General features: G+C 34.6%; 2 protein-coding genes across 4 annotated transcripts; both read right to left on the bottom strand.

Annotated features, from left to right (window-relative positions):
• Positions 1-2: 2 nt before the first annotated feature.
• Positions 3-4,376, bottom strand: LOC109009507 (putative hydrolase YtaP). The gene is made up of 13 exons (XM_018990004.2): positions 4,035-4,376; positions 3,750-3,826; positions 3,579-3,659; positions 3,027-3,155; positions 2,845-2,931; positions 2,482-2,535; positions 2,258-2,348; positions 2,047-2,117; positions 1,890-1,959; positions 1,637-1,689; positions 1,192-1,285; positions 690-787; positions 3-354 (listed from the first exon to the last, which is right to left on the bottom strand). The coding sequence occupies exons 1-13, from the start codon at positions 4,321-4,323 to the stop codon at positions 265-267; spliced, it is 1,284 nt and encodes a 427-aa protein (XP_018845549.1). The 5' UTR covers positions 4,324-4,376; the 3' UTR covers positions 3-264.
• A 1,256-nt stretch (positions 4,377-5,632) lies between these two features.
• LOC109009506 (protein tesmin/TSO1-like CXC 5) lies at positions 5,633-13,000 on the bottom strand. Of its 3 annotated transcripts, none has more exons than XM_018989999.2 (9): positions 12,695-13,000; positions 12,217-12,599; positions 11,550-11,657; positions 10,349-10,526; positions 8,988-9,344; positions 8,094-8,194; positions 7,900-7,994; positions 6,595-7,011; positions 5,633-6,055 (listed from the first exon to the last, which is right to left on the bottom strand). In XM_018989999.2, the coding sequence occupies exons 1-9, from the start codon at positions 12,698-12,700 to the stop codon at positions 5,784-5,786; spliced, it is 1,917 nt and encodes a 638-aa protein (XP_018845544.2). In that variant the 5' UTR covers positions 12,701-13,000; the 3' UTR covers positions 5,633-5,783. The 3 variants fall into 3 exon arrangements, with proteins under 3 accessions (XP_018845544.2, XP_018845547.2, XP_018845546.2); XM_018990002.2 differs by having other exon boundaries at positions 7,900-7,963; positions 8,094-8,189; positions 12,695-12,983; XM_018990001.2 differs by having other exon boundaries at positions 12,217-12,587; positions 12,695-12,983.
• Between the last annotated feature and the right edge of the window lie 7,367 nt (positions 13,001-20,367).

Below are 20,367 nucleotides of genomic sequence, written 5' to 3'. Positions count from 1 at the left end.
TATGCACAAAGCATGCAACAATTCCAGCTGCAGAGAGGAATTGCCCGTGCTGCGTAATTTTTATATGAACATCAGCATTCCTCACATGAAATTGAAAGAAATGCAGCTTATTTATAACTAAACTTTATAAGTGGCAGATGCCATACAAGACTTTTGAACACGAGGTCTCTGATGCATGCATACATCATTTGAACCAAACACGTACTAGACAGGTCCAAGGAGGAATATGAGATACAACAAACAGAAGTACTTTGACAACACAGTTCATTGCTTGAGGAACCTGTCAAGCCAATCACAAGCTTCTTTTACCATAAGCGGTGTCATTTGGTGCCCAATTCCAGGTTGTGCAATCAACTTCATGTCAAGGAAATGCAATAAGAGAATTATAAACCGAGGGGCATACATGAAGGAAATGAGAAACAATAGAAATATACTGAAATAATGCATGCATTGTGAGATGACATTTTTGTTTGTCTAGTTCAATGAAAATGAAATAGGAAAGAGAACACTTGACCGTGTTTTTGTGAATGACATTCCACAAAGGATATTCCACAATGATAATAACAACAGTTATGGGAAATAATAATAGTTCTTTCCCTTTCAAAGGTCTTCGTGAAGTGTTAGCTAATTTGAAGATGTTCTGATATGTTTTCAACTATATAATCTTTTACCAGGTGCTTTGATCAAACCTTAAACTTATCCAAACAATGGGCCTCTTCATAGACCTTGCATGCTCTTGATTCAGGAATTTTCAGACCAGGAAGTGGACACCGAGGATCTTCTGCACCTAAATTTTCAAAATTAAAAGTAAAAAGAAGCACGTCAAACTAAGTACATATTACAAACTACCAAAGGTAACCAACCTCAAAGAGAATTCAATTGATGGGGGAAAAAGCCAAAGAGCACCAATGGCCTCCTAGCCCAGTAAAATTTTGTAGGAAAGTAAGAATAAGTAGTTAATCTACAGATAAATTGATGCCAGGAAGGATTACGGTGTGTCAGAATTTGGGAACATGTGCATTATTTCATATATAGCACGTTATTTGGACCTTCCAGATTCTTTAAAAGATCATAGGTATAAAATCATGATCATACCAAACAGGTAGTTGGCTCCAGACACCCAGGCACCATTTGTGTGCACAAGCCAACACACACAGAAAGACACACATACAGGGCAAGATAAAATGTTACCATTGACAATCAGCAGAGGACGTGGTGCAATAGCCAGAATGGTGTGGTGCAAATCAAAGTGAGATGCTAGACCAGGAGCAATCCTATCCCAGACCTGGCCAGTCCACAAAAAAGAAGAGCAGGATGTAATTAAATCTAAAATGCACAGTGAGATGAGAAAACTTCCATGGGGAAGCCCGTTTCTGAAGGACAGAACGTAGCAAATGAACGTGATATGTATGACTCCATCGAATGCTAATTCTAAGTAGTACAACTCGAATTATACGAATTATACATGTACAAAAGTAGATGTACCCAATAATGAATATAGATGCATAGTAGCAAAATTAATCAAAAGTAAAAGGTGCTTCAAACAGTCAAAACTAAAAAGCTAAAGTGATATTAAGGCTCAGCAACAATCGGACTGCAAGAATACTGTACAAATTTGGACAATAATCTAGCCAACCTTCTCCACTACTTCTTTGTCGATCTCATTCTTGCCTAAATCAATCCGTGCTTCTGCACCAAAAAATATATGGGCATCAGAACAAAATATACCACCACAGTAGCAAAAGAAACTCATCCAGTTCAAGTGTGCTTTAAGAAGCTCAGTACTTGAATATTATATGCATTTAGCATATGTAGATCTTATTTAAACTAAACAAAATCCACAATTTGCTCCTGATAGTTGTAGCCCATATAGTCCGTTTATCTCTTACCCTCAAAAACAGGCTTTATACTGTCAACTCGGCCATGCCACTTATCATTCTCAATGGCCCATCGAAACCCCTATATTCACATTGCACAAAATTCAGCTAGCTACTAAAAACATCAGCTACACTAGTAAACTTTTAAATTTCTAATAGGAGGCAGCACCTGAACACCAATTATGGGAGCAACCACTGCATAGCGAGTGTCAGCAACAGCACCATACCATGCATGCATACCTGCGTTTTCAGAGTTTTTCAGTACTTTTTTTTTTTTTTTAATAGGCACGTTTTCAGAGTTTTCAGTAATGCCAACATGAGTTTGCATGTCAAATTATCATTTCTAATGTCCCATCCTTTTAAGACCTCTTTCAACCAACCTCCAAGTGATTCACCAGTGATTCCTATTCTTGCGGGGTCTATATCCTCCCTCTGGGTTAGATAATCTGCCAGTTTTATCAAGTCCCAGACCTGCAAGAATCAAAAGCTTATGCTTTCTTAGGGACCAAAATCATCCGACAACTAAACCTCAAAGGTTCTATTAACTAAAACTCATTAGATCTCCTATTAGCAGGTAAGAGTTGAGTGTAAATAAAGGAATTACCGTATCAAATATGAATGGCATTGAATCACCTTTTTTCCATGATGAAATAAGAGCCTGCGTTTGAATACAAATAAAATGAGTAGAGATGAAATTTATAGATGAAATATGGTTTCAATGCCCAACGGCTGCTAGGATTTCATATTTAATTCAGCTCGCTCTACTTTTTTGTCAGAAACACATGAGAAGCTATGAACTAATTCTCCAACTTATGAGACAGAATTAATATGTTATGGTCATGAGCTTGTCTTCAGAAGCCCAAAGGCCGTATAAAAGAGAAACAGATGTTGTGCATATTCAGAAAATATGGTGAAAATAATTGAACTAGGTCCATGAAAAACAAAATAAAGGGGTAAAAATGCGCACATCTTGGTACGTGGTTTTACTGCTGGCACGTTCACCATGGTATCGAGAATCTATGGCGATGGCTATATATCCTCGAGAAGCATATGCCTGAGACAAGCATAAAAAGTTGACCAATGCCAAATCAAAATAATGCAAAAGAAAAGAAGACTACAAACCAAGAAAACGACCATTAGAGTAGCTACCTCAAGCAATGGCCGCAACCACTCCTTGCACTTATGTGTACTATGAAGAAAAACAACAGCAGGCCTTCTTTGAGGATTGCTTTCCTTCATGCTTAAAATCAACACAGGCAAGCGCCCTTGGTCTCCTGCCTAAAAATGATCATTCACAATAAGTTCCTTTGACGCTAGAAATGAGCAAATGGGATGCCATAAGAACTAAAGTAAATAATGTCCACCTTGGTGGCCCCCGCTTCCTAATGCAAGGGGATGAAAAAAAAAGCAATAGACAACATTCCACAAGAAATAAGACGTGAACTTTGGTGAGATGGAACTTAATCGAACTTGAAGATCTTCACAAAGCACGAAGTTGGGTTCAGGAAAATTGTTTCACTTTCAATTAACATGGATCACTTCAGTTTATGGCACCGCTTAACTTCAATTTGTCACAAAAAGAAAAGATAAAGCTCCAATGAGTGGTCCTTCTACTAGGAAAAGTCAAGAACCACAATTTCCACAACTAAATGTAACTTCAGAATCAGTTCAATTTGAAAGCCCCTTTTTAGCTCCAATTACCTCGGTAATCAAGTACAGGTTTTCCTCTCTCAGTAAGTCCTTGAACCCATCAATGTCTGCCTTTGGGCAACACGCCATCGCCTGGCATTAAGTACACGAGTATACTCAGAAATTTCCAACAGAACATGGACCAACATATACATAATTCAAGAAAATGAAAGAGATTTCAACCTCACTGAATCGAGGTGGGGAAGCATCTTGATACAGAGGGTTAGCCACAGGTTTTGCAAGCTCCACCGATAGCGGAACTGGAAATATTTACCAGCAAAAAAAGAGAATCAACAACACAAATTCCCAATTTAAATTTTTGACTTTTTTGCTACAATTCCTCAGCAACCAATTAAATCCCAACGTCGACCAGGAACACAACACTCAACCTCCAATTGCCGATAACTTGAAATCTCATACAATTACAAGAAAATTTCCCTAAAACTCTTAAACCAGCTTTGGTTTTACCTTCAGTGGATCGTCTGCTACGGAGAACTTGGAGGAAATGCAACCGCAGCTTCTCCACATCGATGGATTCTTCCATTCTGCTTGCTGCACTGCCAGCGATCGCTGAGGGAACGATCAGGGATTGACATTTATAGCCAAAGAGGCAGGATCGTGGCGGGTAGGATCGTAAGCGAGGAGCGTCGCGAACACACCTTAGGAAAAGTTCAAGTCGCACGTGCGAGAGATGGGCCAGAAGGAATGATGGTGATGGTGTTCGATGTGGAAGCCGACGAAGATTGACCGACAACATTCGTTCCTTTCTTAACTGGGAAACTGATAAAAACGGAAACCAACTGTGGATGGACTGTGCCCCTGTGGGAGTGAGAATTTTTAATTTTTAATTTTTTTTACAAAAAAAAAATATTAGATTATATATGTTATACACAACATTTTTTTATAATAACGTGTTAAATAAAGAATAATTTTATAAAATATTTTATAAAAATAATATTACTTTACAAAAATATCCTTATCATGTATCAATACTCTATTTTCTAACCATCTGCCGCAACGTGGCACGTGCGCTATAACTGGCACTGCCAATAATACATCTCCGTGCCACGTATTTATAATTTATTAATTAATTAAATCAATACGTACATTAAAAAAAACTAATATTCTCACCTTAATATATTCTCTAAATATTTATTTGTAACGCAATACTTTATAAGAATCAAAGAGATTTATCATTTTACTTTTAGTAAAGAAGTTCAAATTGAAATAAATTTTTTGAAAATAATTATTAATTAACCAGTCAGTCAGGATTTAAAGGAGAAGAAGGCTCTTTACGTCTAATTGATTAAAAAAAAAAAACATCTAATATGAGATCCAGACTGGGCCAACTAACAATCGAAACAAGTTTTGTTGGCATGTAAAATGACCAAGAAACGAAGGTGGAAGGAAAGCACCATAAATAAATGACAAAAAATTTGAATAACAAGAAAGGAAGGTGCATGGAAGCTCCAAAGGATCGCCACCTTATGACTTAACTCTATCATCAGTACAGATTTTACTTAAATTAGCATTGTCTCAAGATCCTTCCATGGTTAAGAGTTAGGCATGTAAAATGACCAAGAAACGAAGGTGGAAGGAAAGCACCATAAATAAATGACAAAAAATTTGAATAACAAGAAAGGAAGGTGCATGGAAGCTCCAAAGGATCGCCACCTTATGACTTAACTCTATCATCAGTACAGATTTTACTTAAATTAGCATTGTCTCAAGATCCTTCCATGGTTAAGAGTTAAAAACAAAAAGAAAAATAAATTTTATCATCTCCTGTCACACAAATTCATATATTATATTTTTAGCGTCTTTCTATTTAAGTAGTCGACTTATAATATATATCTATATATATATATTATAACATATGAATTATAACCTTATATGATACAAGCACGTAAATTAAGAAAAATATGAAAAATTCTATTAATCATCCCCACACATCACATTTTTGTTTTCTTATCAAATATATGGTATATGGATGATAAGTAGAAGAATTTAATAAGTTTAAGAAGAATCTAACCAAAAAAGTTTAAAAAAAAAAATTAAAAAAATATAGTGTGTGGTGTGTGAGGATGATGAATACTTAGCAAAACTCGAAAAATATTGCTATAACAATTGTTATATAACGGAAAAGCAGGAATATAAAAGCTTCAAACAAGAACGTATCATCTAACTAGAGGAGCTAGGTTAAAACTTCCACTCTAACTATTTCCTATCCAACTTCCACTCTCTGTCAATATGTGATTTTATTATCTCCCCGTTCCCATTAGGCAACCCAACCTTTAAAGACAAGTCTTCATTACAAGAAGTGACTGCAGTGGCTCCTGGAGACGCTTCCGGAACAGGAGAGTTTATAATGCCATTGCCGTATGCTTCCTTGTGACTTCCCATTTCACTTCCAGATTTTATGTTGCCATTCTCTGCAGGTTTTCGTTCGCTTCCTGTATCGTTTTCGGCCAATGACGAGGGCATTGTTTCTGCAAAGTGAAATAAACGAAACCGTTTATGCAAGATAGGTATAATAAATATAAGTTTCTAGGATACAATTTTATCATAGCTCAAAATGGCTCACTGTTCAAGAAAGGTTTCCCCCTATGTTAAGCCTCAAGTTCTAATACAAAGAAATTCCTGACCTTTTGTTTTCGTATTCAAGTTACAACAAAGTTTTCAATGGCTAAATGTTCTGACCTATGGCTATACGGAGACATACTTTCCATGCATTCATTTGATCTGTGCACAAGGATGTTGATACTGGGCTTCAATAGCATTTTTATACTAGTAAGGGGAAGATTCAGTCGAGACAATGAGCAATAGTGCGTGGTCTTCTTTATTAAAAAGCCCAATAAGCTTGATTATACCGGGTGTTCTTAATTCACAAGACTTCCAACTGATTACATGATGGAACTGAACCTCTTGTATGATGGTTCTTTTGCAGTGAAGAAAAACCATACAGAAGTTCTCACATTACCATATTGAAAAAACTGAAAGTTTGGAAATATAAAATCAAGAAACTTACCCCTTATGCTCCCGCGGGTTATGAGCCGGTTAAGAAAATCCCAGAGCCTTGTCAGGACAAGCCTTTCCTGCTCTGCAAAAAGTTCCGTAAAGCCATGACCATCCAATGACTTCTGATTGATGTTCTCACAATGGCTCACCACCCTTTCTGGTGACCCAACTGCCATAAAGTCTTGTTCATCACACATCAATGCAAGTGTTCCGGGAGATATTGGCCCACCATTATCCATATCAACTCCATCAGATCCAGAATCATTGCTTCCAACTCTATCTACTTGATTCCTGCTGAAACTGCCATCAGGAGTAGTGTTCTGACTACCATGTCCTTTTCTACCCTCTTTGCTCTCTTGAGTGGATAAACCAACAAAAGTTTCAATATTCCCCCTCTCTGTCTGCCCATCCATTTTGCCTCTTTTTTCTGGAAATGTTAAATTGCAGATTTAGAAGCAAATCATATTTGATTTGGAGGGTGGGGTGCGGGCGGAGTGATATATCTCTTTTCAGTATAATCTACTTCTTATCTACAAACACAGACATAAAGAATGCTTAGAATTAGATCTTTTAAATGCTTATCTTGATCAAGTTTCCTACCAGTCCACTGTAGGGTTTCTTCTGCACAGAAAAGTCCAACTCAAACTAGAAGATCTTTTATTATTTAACTGAAATGGTTATGACGACTATATCTTTTCATTCAATGGTATGACGAGGAAATATACTTCAATTTGGGTTAAAAAGTCCATAAGGAACAGATTGAGAATTCGTTATAGATGTGTTTCACACACTCCAAGTAATTTTTAAGGTAGAAATTCCAAAGCTTTTGGCTCAAGTATCCAGGGACTTTCCTCTCTCCATATGTACTCTTCTATCCTCGGTCCAACCATTCTCCGCTTCCCTTCTGTCTAAAACTCTTCTCTCATCTCCCTTTGTCCAATCATTCAATAACCACATCTAAGCATACATTTAACCTTCATATTTTTTGTAAGCCGAAGAGGGTGAAATGACCCCAAATTACAAAATCTTACGTAATTCTATGTTTAACGAGAGACTTCCATTTCCAATGCACAAGTAAACACAATTTTAAAATATCAGCAAGGACTAAAATAATATCGTAAAGAGTAATTTTAAAATCTACCAATAATGTCAAGGATATACATTACTACTGATATTCAGGTAGAAAAGTAGGCATAGAAACATATAATGATATAGTCGTCATAGCCATTTCATTCAAATAATAAGCTAAAATTCAAGTAGTCCCGAACATAAAGTATCAGCAAAAGTCTATCTATTTCTGTATATTATTTGCAACCTGCAAGTGTTTTTGTAGCTTCTTCTGAAAGAACAACCAAAAGTGAGCAAAGATCCTTCACATCCTGTAGTTGGAGGATGTCAGCCAATGGAGATCTTCAATCATGAGCAGTTATGACAATTAGTTGTGAAGAGAGAGAGAGAAAAGAAAACATGTCATTAACTATGGGCAAAATCGTGACAAAATATGCCTACCTGTACTTCAACTTTGAAGATCCTGATATTGCTGCATTCATAGTGCATGAAACAGGGATGGATGGCAGAGAACAGGTCACAGAAGCTTTTAGATGACTGTCCTGAATGAAGTATTTTTTAAAAATAATTATTCCATTTTGCTCACTCAGAAAATTGAGGAAAAAGTGGAAGGAGTAAAAAAAAACTCGGAATCTTAATAGCATTTTGTTCCCTTGGAAGTTGCCGGAAATATGAAGGGGGAGAGAGAGAGAGAGAGAGTGAGAGAGAGCAAAACTAGGACTCTTAATAGAAAAATGAGATTAGGGAGTTTGCTGTAAATTAAGAGTTCCTTCTTTTCCCATCTTTTTGATAAACTACAAGAAGTAAAATGTGCAAAATGGGGGCACAATCTTAGTAAATCATATTTAAACTTGGATGACTAAGGCCTCGTTTGTTTTCAGAAAACATCTTATCTCATCTAATCATTACAACTTTCCCAACTTCCAATACAAAATAAAATAAACAATTCAACTTTTTCAAATCCCAAAACAAAAATAATATTAAAAAATCTATTCTAACAATATTTTATTCAACTTTTTAACTTTAATCTCAACTCATCTCATCTCATCTCATCTTATCTCATCTGCGAAAACAAACGAGGCTTAAAACATGCCTCACAGGAACTAGAATTACTTGACAGGAGGATAAAAGAATTCAAATAACTTGTGTCCCTCAAGCATCAGAAGGGATACAAAAAAATAAAGGCTACTAATCCAGAGTCATCAAATGATTGAAAACACGAAAAAATCAAATACACACTTCACAGTAAATAGGACCAACTTTATAGATTAAGATATATATACAAATAACAAATACATAGATACTCTTATATTCTAGTATCCTAAGAAAGAGTACCTGTTGACATGGTGAGATCTTTTGATTGGAACAGTCTTTGGCTGCTATCCCAAAAAAATATTCCTTCCTCTTTCTCTTCTTGGATACCAGTGGGGTCCCATACCCAGAGGACCCAATGGCCCCACTAATGGCTACATTAGCTGCATTTTGGACGTAGACTATTGCATTACGGTCTTCGTGAAACAGAGCCCTTCTTTCTTCATTTCCTTCAAAATTTTTGCAGTCCATGCATTTACAGTTTTCAGAGCACAACACATTGGCTTGGAAGCACTCACAATACTTCTTTAGGCACCCTGATTTCTTGCAGTGACACCCTTTGCTGTGCTTTCCCACCACTTGAGCTTCTGCTGCATCTTCCTGGATATTTTTGAAGACATAATCATTGCATGCCAAGTATAGCTACAAAAGATAATATGCTTGATCCTAAAACTTAAAAATTCTACATAAAACTTTGGCAAGTTTTCTTTGCACAAGGAATCAACACTTGCCCTTCCTTTTTCCTCCTCTACAAAAAGCATCCACATCAATAATCAAACCAGATTCTTATAAGTATTCAAATTTGAAGGGCACTAACAGAAGTGACGTGACAAAGCTTTCATAAATCATGCCAAACCATCAGCTGTAGAAGGGATACATTGGTCTATCTGACTAATTAAAGCCGTTCAAGTTATAGTTGACCTTGTCCTTTCAAGTTTATGCTGTAGATTATAAAAAGTTATGTTTTTAGTCACACAACTGCAGAACAAAGCATGACCTAACCTAAATGCCTTTGGTTAAAGAAACCAAGGCCTCCTGAACATAAGTGAAGAAGTATTATTAGATTAGTGTTGGAATTATTGTAGGCTTGTAGATAGTTGTAGGCTTGCAGCTCTTAGCCATAGAAAAGTAGTGACAATGGATGAATATTGCATTTGTAAGAAGTAAAGACCTTCATTACAAGAATTCATTTTTCACGTCTTTATGTGAGAAGAATAAACAGAGCACTAGTCTGGCATATTTTAAAACCATGCAGCCTCAAGCATAATTTTAGATAGGCCCTCCCTCACCTTGGAGTTCAAGAAAATTCAAGATGGATATCTTGAATAATATCTGCACTTGATCTGCTTGATTGAAGTAAACAATACAACTAAAACAGTTTGCAAAATGTAACAGAGGAACGAACCGACCGCTAAAAGCTATGATGAAAACAGTAATATAAATATGAAATGCAAAATCTATGCACAAATCCACATAAATGACCTGTCAAGCATATATCAAACTACTTAAGAAGAATACTTTTGTCAACATTTAGTTCAGTTAATGTCAATGGATGAGCACTGAGCAAGTGATATTGTTGCATAAGTTGGAGCCAGACTATGTACCATCCTATCCCGAGATTCACGTGGGCTACTAGCGATCTTCGGCCTGAAAGCGTTTGGATTGCGCTCTAAGGTTGCTCCAACTGCCTCCTGCCTAGCTGCCTCGTTCTCCACATTATTCTGACAATTAACGCAGTTGCAACTTTCACAATAAATTCCAGCTGCGAAACACTCACAATACCTGACAATTGAAAACTTTTGTTTCTTAATGCTCTAAAATAAGTAGGACGAAAATATAATGCATCACATATGTAAAGCATGAACTCAATAAGTTATCGGCAATAAACTAATAAAAGTTCAAGTAGCAACACTCTGGTTAAATTATTTTTTATGTTCTATTTTTTTATGAGGGGGGAACCACCCCACACTCCGATTAAATTATAAAGTAATATGGAGATAATGAATCCAATAAGTAATCGACAAAAACTACTAAAAGACCAAGCAGTCACGCACAAATTACATTAAGTAGTATTGGAAGTGAATTCAGCAACGTCACCACTAATTTAACCAAGTAAACCCATTTCAAGACAAAGTTGCAATAAAAGATCATATAAAGAAGAGGAATAAAGGTGACTTTCCGCCCAGAAGTAAAAGGATTTGATTACAACTACAGAGTGTTCTCTGAGAATTACTTCATGGCTTATTATGAGCCCATCCAAGAAGACTGTATCTTTTCATTTCACATGTTGATGGGCCGAAAAAAGATCAATCATAATGAACAAGAACAAAAGGGTGTAACATTTAAGGGAGAAAATGAAGCGAAGAGACGAATAGAGGAGGGATGGAGGCAATTGAGGGGTGGAATGAGCAAATACTTCCATAAAGGGAAAAACTCATATAAACATTTTATATATATTCTCTACCCTATGTCACCTCACTGTTGAGCAATTTGGCAACTATCCCTCTTTGAGGAAACAAGTTAAAACAAAGACAAAGCGTGTGATTGTTTTTCTAGTTTAAATGATTTCATCATATCTATGAGACACGCAATAGTCCAATATAGCTAAAGTTACGTCAAGTACACCAATTTTAGCTTCATCCTCTGGGCAGGAGTTTAAGATATCCTCCTCTTATAGGTGAGGAATTGAGGTGTCTGTGTCTGGGATAAAATCTAAAGGAACTTGTCAAGGGAAGCAAGGGTTGCAAAATCACAAAAGCAAAGCTAAAAATATAAAAATGCGTCAAAAGAAGTCTAGGTACTTACAGCTTCAAGCATCGAGAGCTTTTGCAATTACATTGCTTTTGTTTCTTTGGAGTCCCATCTTTTGCCTCGCTGTTAGCCCGTGCTCTTGATCTAGGGGACTCTTGCTTCCTGAAGGCAAACACATGGATAAGGTTAAAAGAACAAGATAATACAACTGCATCGTTATTGATGAAAAGCTTCCATTTTCTTCCTCAGTATCTCGACATTTTCTGCAACTGTTAATGAAAACTCGTAATAAGCTTTTCCAAATTGTTAATTGTTGTATTTCACCTTTAAGTAATATATATATTTTTGTAGCTTTAAATACTATATTTATGAATGTGCTACAAACACTTCTTAGCGATCATCATTACCATATAAATATACCATACCTATTTGATATTTTTGTTTACAAAAAAATAAGATTTTGGCTGAAAAATCAAAATCTAACATGTTCGAACTTAGGTGGCATAACGTACCTTCTTCAACGACAACGCTGACATTACTACATCCCGTCAATTTATCAACAAAGCCGTAGACATTAGAATCTTGAGCATAAACGATAGATTTAGAGAAACTGACTGATTTTTTTAAACCAGAAAATTTTCACCTCGCAAACCAAATCTTTATATAGTAACTAAAAGAAAAACTACCACACAGAATAGAAATATTCCGCGAAAACACTTACGCGACTTGCATTGGCGGTGTCGGAAGTATATGCACTGGGTGGGACCGTTGTACCATAGGCCCCAGCTGAGGCCGGGGCAATTGCGGCGGCATTGGCTGTAATTTCAACTGCAGGTGCAATTGAGCCGGTGAGTGAGGCTGTTGTGGTTGTAGTTGTAGTTGCGGCTGCAAATGTGACTGTGGTTTCATTAGCGATTGCGGATGCAAACGTGACTGTAACTGCAAATGCAATTGCGACGGTGACTTAGATTCCAATAGTTTCTGCGAATCTTGGCATTCCGGCGAAGACACATTCACCGAGCCCCTAAAAGCGTCCGTGAAATCCAATTGTCTCGCCAATTTTTTTGATCCAGAATCCGAATTCTGTTCTCCCTGCTCCACTTTCTTTTTTAAGTAAAATCAGTAAAAATTATAAAATTAAGCACACACAAACAGAACGAATATAAATCCAAATCTTTAAAATCAAATACACAATTCACCTCCATTTATATACGTAGGTTAGTTTTATAAGTCAGAGGATAACATTGAAACGATCAAACGCGGCCATCCTCTTGTCAAATAGTTGCCGGGAACCAACATGCGTCACCGGAAGCGTCTTTCGAATGGACTGGTAGGAAAACAGAGTCGTTTCGAAGTTCCTGATAGTGTTTGACGCCGACGGAGTTTGGCGGATTCGATCGGAAAACGTGGAATTGTACGGATGTAATCGGGGAGAGAGAGATGCACCAGCTTCCGCAGCAGCTTTAGGCTTTTTTCTTCCCAGCCTGCTTTCTCTCCCTCTCGAGGTTTTGAAAAATTGAATTTAGATAATATTATACGGTACGATGGCAATGGTGGGCGATCAGACGGATGAAATTGAAAGAATTCGTTGACGGCTGATATTCGATAAAAGAGAGAGTCGGCAGCCGTTGGATTTTAGAGATGGTGGCTTTTTTTTCCTAGGAACGTGACAGGAAGGAATTTGGCGGTAATAGAGTCCGGGAGCTTGTGCGTTTAGTTAGTTGTATACGTGTACGGTTGAAGTGGATTCTGACTTGACTCGGGTTGTGAATTGACGGACGATATATTTGAAAGTATAAATACCAAATAAAGTAGGTCATTAGACAAGGCAGTCTTTGATGGACGCAAGGTCATCATATAAAACAGAAATAACATTTGTAACGACAATTTTGAATGAATTAGAATTTGGAAGTGTTTGACTCGACCAAGAACTTTGACTATCTCTTGATTGAACGGAATATAAATAAATAAATAAATATAAACTTATAGAGTAAAATTATAAAAAAATGCCAAATTAATTTTATTTATCTATAATTTATAAAAAGTCTTAAAAATTAACTTGTAATCAATTTTTTGAGATTTTGAGAGAACACGCCTTCCTTTCATTTTTATTAAGAAAAATTCTATTCTCAATTCTTGAGATAAAAATCCAAATTCAATCGAAAATTATCGATAAGTTAAAAAGTGGATCATTAAATAAGAGATATACATCTTAAAATTGACTCAACTCATCTCTCATATATTTTAACTATTAAAATAATGTGGATGAGGTAAAAAACTTTGTTTTTCTCATGAGTGAACATGACATTATAAAATTACGAATAATACTCGTTTCATTTTGTTTCTTTATTTAGGACACCCATGCATTTAATTTGTTTTAGTTTTTTTCTTTTACTTATTAATTAAGAAAATGATTATTAGTATATTAATATTTTTTATTTTTATAAAATATTTAAATATGTTAAAAAAATGTAAATAAAAAAAGAAAAATAAAATTTGTACTATTGAGTACGTCCCAACTGTCAAAGCTGGACAACACACTAACACTATCCTAAAATTATATAAGGAGACAACTCTTCTACTCGTATGACTGGATAGTGGAATTTAATGAATATATATATATATATTTATATATATATATATATATATAACCAAAAGTACTATATTCTATCATTTAAGATGCATAAGTACGATACCTAATCTTATTTCTTGAGTATTGGAATAAATTCGTTTAAGAATATTCTAAACTTTTTTCCCGAAAATATTAGTCTCAATCTATTAAGTATAAATATCCATATGGATTGGATGAATTGCTTTCATAGTTAACAAATTTATTTTCAAGTTTAATATTAATAATCGAATATATATATATATGTAATTAACCAAATTCTTTTTAAGTGGTCATTATAGCAAGACACGTTATACATCTTTAGTTGGACCATGGTCCAACTAAACATAATGTGCGTTTTGCTATTTTCAGGCCACTACTCATGCTTGCCTTTTGTCATATATAAAGTAGATTTTTATCTTTTTCAATAGATGATGGCCTAAATCATGGTGAATACACACACATATAGAGTAATGCTATATATAGTCTTTAAGTATGGAGTCTCTACATACTTTATCTAAAAAAAGCGGAGGCTACTATTAAAAAAATAAGTTTTTTATGTAGGTCGCAGATTTATTCATTCTATTTTTTAAAATGAATATGTAGAGATTGTACACTTCAAAATTACAAATATCATTTATCATAAATATAACCTAGAAAAACAGAATCAGGGTCACAAATAAGCACAAAAACCCCCTTGCTATATATTTTCCCAAACCGTTTAATTGTTCCCAGCAACGGCCTCCATGCATATATGTGATTATAAACATAGTTGTCATCACTCTTCCCAAACACTAACCCAAGTAGTACTACCATCTCCCCCAATACATATGCCCTCCTTGTTGATCTATAATATATATGCATGGTATCCTCAATTTTCGTTTATGCCTGTCGTATATATTTATCCATAACGCACCAACGGCCGCCCTCTCTGATGATCTGCTCGTAGCTCGCAAATTATATATTAATTTGTTGCAGTACTATATAGAGTACTGCCATGCACATCTATCATTATGTACCAGAGGTGGCACATATATGATCATGCCCTTATTATATTATGTGATGAACAACCTAGCTAGCTAGCAGCTTCATATTGCTAATAATACCGTGTTTTCGTCGATCGAGGAACTTTGACAGAAGTCAATCATCATCATAACCAAAATTAAGTATAGTAATAGTACTACATATCGTTACTAGCATGCATGCAGCATGATAAATGTTAGTTCTTTGAGGAAATAGTACTACTTATATTAATTAATTATATATATTTGCGATGAAGTAGATCATGATCAAGAATGTTACGTTTACAAGTGATTATCATACATATATATATATATATATATATATATATATGGTCAGCCTCCGCCTCTGACGCACCATGCATGCATGGCATGCCCTTTGCATGTACTCATGTTTCCTTCACATGAAATCTCATTCATTCATTCCGATCGATCTGCTTTTCCAAAATATTTAGTGAATATATATTTCCTGATCATCTTATCAACATTTTTATCAAGGTCTCTATTCAGAAAATGCAAGCTGAATATATATAATATAGATCAGCACCGATAAGAAAATTCCCAAAATCTTTTGTGAAATATATATATATATAGGGATATTGTGGAGAAAGAATATTTATTGTTATATGAAATAAATATTTATAACAGATTATTTAAAATAAAAATGATTATTTTCGATAAAAACAAATTTATTTTAATAATAAATAGTTATTTTTATAAAAAATAATTGGTCAAAATTAAGTTTTTTTTTTTAAGTAGTGGCGCTAAAGCCTAGAAGTTAACCGAAAACACATTATATATGTATGAAACCTTAATTAATATTATTGAGTCAATGAAAAGTAGTTGGCATAAGAGAATAATATTGATGATCTCATGTACCATGTAACATGTTAGGTATATAGATCAGAGGTGATCAGCTTTACCGTATTGCCAGTATTGGGAAAAGATACAGATAAGATAAAAGCATGCATGGAGCTAGCCTAGCTAGGGACCTATTATTTCTATGTACATGGCGGAATCGGGCGAGGATATAATAATATTGTTGACTGGCCCACCTGGGGGAGCAATATCGGTTCTACTGAGGTTTATATATATTTCTTAATTCTGATCACCAACTACTGTGATGATCAATTGATGATGAAACTATTTAAATTTTGCTCGATATATTTTTCCCTTTGAAAAATACTATTTATGTACTTTTTTAAGACTAAATTAACTAATTTAACTTGGTACTTAGTTTTTATTACTCATGATCATCTTCACACACTATATATTATATTTATTTTAATTTTTTAATTTTTTTTTAATTTTTTTGTTTTATTTTTTTTAAACTAATTGAATTTTTCTATTCAGCATCTATAAAACCATACATTTGACAAGAACAAAAATTTAAAAATTATATATAATGTATGGTGTGAAGAAGATGAATATGTGTAAATAACATCTTAATTAATACGCGCGTAGTAATAATACTGCTCAATATCTTGTTCTACGTGTACGTAAAACTCAAATATATATTTTTTATATCAATATAATAATTAATAAAGTATCAATTCTCATTATCTTATATATTTAAACCTAATTAATTTTTAATATTTTTTAGCTATTGAACGCATGCATGAGATTATATGTCAGAAAAATAAAACATATATGGACACGTGAATTGGTACTTATTTTTTTGAAGTTTCTTCATGATCAATTCTATTGAATTTTTTTCGGTCTCATTTTATAATTACCCCTGGATCGATCGATCAATCCCAGATCGAACCAAACGAAAAAGAAAAAGAACAAACGGGGAAAAAAAGTATCAGTCCTTGCATCAATAATTAGACCTTGATTTTTAATATTGACTATATATATTCATTACTAAAAAATCAGTTCACGATTAATTTACTTAATTATCAAAGTTTAATTAAAAGTCCTATATATATATGATGATGATCTTTCCCTTCACGAAATAATTAAATCGATCCTAATCATTCCATTAATGGTTGAAACAATATTGCATACTTCGGATCGAAGTACTACTGATGAAAATAATGAAAAGCAGGCCAGCAGGATAAATAAATAATTGGATTTAATTTGCAGAACAAACAAGGAAAAAAAAAAAAAAAACTAGGCCAAAATATGTCGGTGGTTGAGGGAAAAACTAATAGCGAATTTAGAAAAAAAAAAAAAAAAAACTACATCATGTACATGATGATCATCCATTACAAAGTATCGATCATTTCCTCTCGATAGAATGCAGTACTGGCGATATGATCATCAACCAGTTGCGTCCAAACACATGTACGAAAAATTCAATTTGTAAGGGTCCAAAAGTCTGAATCTCGATGGATGAGTTTCAAAAGCTACCGGCCAGCACATGATAAGGAGTTTTACAAATAGCCAAAAAGCCTTGAATGCCGCGGGTCCATGTCCTATATTATTCGAACCAGTAATATGAAAAACACATGTAAGGTTATGATTAACCTTAGACATCATGTAGTACTAGTACATGATTCGAAACAGTTAATATTAATTATATATGCGTCTTCATGCATGTACATATATCAACATGTACTATATATACGTTAGGCATGAATAGGGTATAATATATATATATATATATATATATATATTTATAGATCTGTGCCAAATTGCCAATACTCTTCCGATGATCTATATATAGATCAAGGCCATGATCTTGGCTGGCCTGGCATCCAAAACGTGCCATTAATACTACTAAATAAAGAAACGCACAATTAATTATAGGTATCTGCCCGATGATCATATATAATCAAGCGGCGTGAATCTATCGATATATATATATATATATATATATATAAACTGTCTTTAATTTGCACTACTACGACTACACGACATATATATATGAATTTCGTCACATATATATATATATATATATTATATGTTCACTATTTAATTTCATGTTGTTCTATGTTATAATGTCGATATGTATATAGTAATTTTTCGGGGATTGGTTGCCCAAAGATTGGTGAAATTACCGGGTTCGTTTAATAATTTCGTGATTAGCTATCTTTGTCTTAATAAGCTAGCTAGCTAGCTCCCACGTACATGACTTTATTTCATTGAATTTGTTGTGTACGTTGCTCAAACTGACTTTGCAAAGTGCGTCTCAAATGGAAGGGCACGGCCTGCCACTCGATCGTATATATATTCTAAAAATGCAAATTAAAGCAAATTAATGATGGCTAATCATTGCCATTTCAGCTATATATATATAGACTATAAATATTTCGTGCTAGATCAGGGCATATTGTTTTTTTTTTTTTAATGTGTCATTGTATATCTTTGTCCATTCAACTCGTCATGAGCAACGGAAAAAAAGCCTGATAATTAAGTACTTGATCCATTTGAAAAAGAAATTTATGATATATATATATATATATATGTGACAAAAAACTGCAATATCATTGTCCCTTTGGAATAATTATATAAGAATTAAGCTCAGTACTATATATACCTCCTCCAAATAAGATAATCTAGCTCCTTCGGCAGGGTAAAGAACGACGTGGGATTTAACGAGTACGACGGTTATATATGCAAGTTACACATGGTCATGAAGGATATATACATAACTACATATAGAGAAAAATCAAGTTTCACGTACTAAGTGTAGAGCTTAATTAATCGATCGATTATATATATATGGGTCAAAACTTCAAATCCATTTATCCATTTGTAATCCAATATGATAGGGTATTTGAATATGAATATATAGGGCATCGATAACAACATATATATATAGGGCCTGGCCTGCAGGGGCAGACGTTCCACGTACGATCGAAACATGGCATGCACTTAATTTATCTTTGTTAAACTCAGTAGCATATATATATACATGCATTCTCAGTCATATTGTATATATGTTCCCGTTTGGGATTTTGGAGGAATGCACTGTACGTGTGAAAGGAAACCTTTACTAACAAATTAATAAAATGCATGCAAAACGTATTCATCAATTATATATATATATATATACACATACATACATAATACACATGCAGTACTAAGCTAGGGCCATTAATTTCTGCACAAAAGATTCTTGGGGACCCATGCACGTACGTACGTATATGCAGATATTTGATCAGCTAGCTAGCTAGCAAATTAGATTATCTGGGTATAATAGAGCTAGCGGGAGGAGTACGTCTGAGGCGGATTTAACCATGCAATTATATAATTGGCCAACTACGTACGTACGTACTCCAATTAAGTACTAGTTGGAATTCAAATATTTTTTGGATTGAGTTGATTGTTTAAATTCACGAACTTTTGAGTAAGAAAACGCATTCTGCTTGGTTGAATCTCAAAGCTGGCCGGCAAATCACTTACCTGGACGCGCGCGGGGGAGATACAGTAGAATATTAAGTAGTCATGTTCAAGAAACTCTAGAAATGGCCTTTAATTAATTATAATTACTTCGAGTTTCGATCAGTGATCATATTAGAAATTAATTAAATAAAAATCGGGGAGTACTTCTGGGTGGGGGGCGGCAATTTTATAATATATAGAGTACGTACGCGGTGATGCATGCGTGCTAGCTTTACATGTTTTGCAATGACTTTGTAGAAGAAAAAAAGTTTCTGAATCATTAATAGCTAGCTAGCAAACTGCAGTAATGTTTTGTATTTGACTTGAAGCTGATGATACATCATCGAATTAATAATCACCTTTACAATTGCTAAATACAAGGATAAAATTGTATTTAATATTCTCAGTGTATTTTATCCTAGCTAGCTCGTACGTGATGGGTTATTACATATATATATGTGTGTGTGTGTGTGTGTGTGTCGTGTGTATGCGTACGTGTGTGCAGATATCTCTAAGCTGTAAGCATATCAACCTTATAAATTTCTCTACTGGCCGAGTGACAGGGATATCTATATCTATATATATATATATATATATAGGGGTCGTCATGGTAGCACTTTAATTGATAAATACCACACTCACCTACATTTCTTTAAGAGATCTTTTGGATCTATATGCTTGAGTACTAAAGAAATTGATCTAGTGATGCGTAAGTACGGGCCCTCTCAATGAGAACTGGGGTACTACTGAATTAGTATCGATCCCATTTCGAGCCTAGCTAGCTTGAGATTTTTAAAATTTCTGAAGATTCGTGTCTTATTTCAGCATAAAAATTCAACACGTGGTACAGATCGATCTCTGTTTAAATCGATCCCTGCCTTGTGCATTCTTTCTATCTAGCTAGGGTTTCTAT

Source organism: Juglans regia, chromosome 11 (genome assembly GCF_001411555.2).
Source record: "Juglans regia cultivar Chandler chromosome 11, Walnut 2.0, whole genome shotgun sequence".
NCBI lineage: Eukaryota > Viridiplantae > Streptophyta > Magnoliopsida > Fagales > Juglandaceae > Juglans > Juglans regia.
This window is presented reverse-complemented; position numbering and strand designations above follow the sequence as displayed.

Coding starts and splice junctions, on each gene's coding strand:
- LOC109009507 (XM_018990004.2), bottom strand. CDS start 4,323: ATGTTGTCGGTCAATCTTCGTCGGCTTCCACATCGAACACCATCACCA. Junction 3,156..3,578: donor ACCTGTACTTGATTACCGAG/GTAATTGGAGCT, acceptor GATCATTTTTAG/GCAGGAGACCAAGGGCGCTT. Junction 1,690..1,889: donor TATAAAGCCTGTTTTTGAGG/GTAAGAGATAAA, acceptor TTTTTGGTGCAG/AAGCACGGATTGATTTAGGC.
- LOC109009506 (XM_018989999.2), bottom strand. Junction 11,658..12,216: donor ACACCGCCAATGCAAGTCGC/GTAAGTGTTTTC, acceptor GTTTGCCTTCAG/GAAGCAAGAGTCCCCTAGAT. Junction 10,527..11,549: donor AGCTCTCGATGCTTGAAGCT/GTAAGTACCTAG, acceptor TTCAATTGTCAG/GTATTGTGAGTGTTTCGCAG.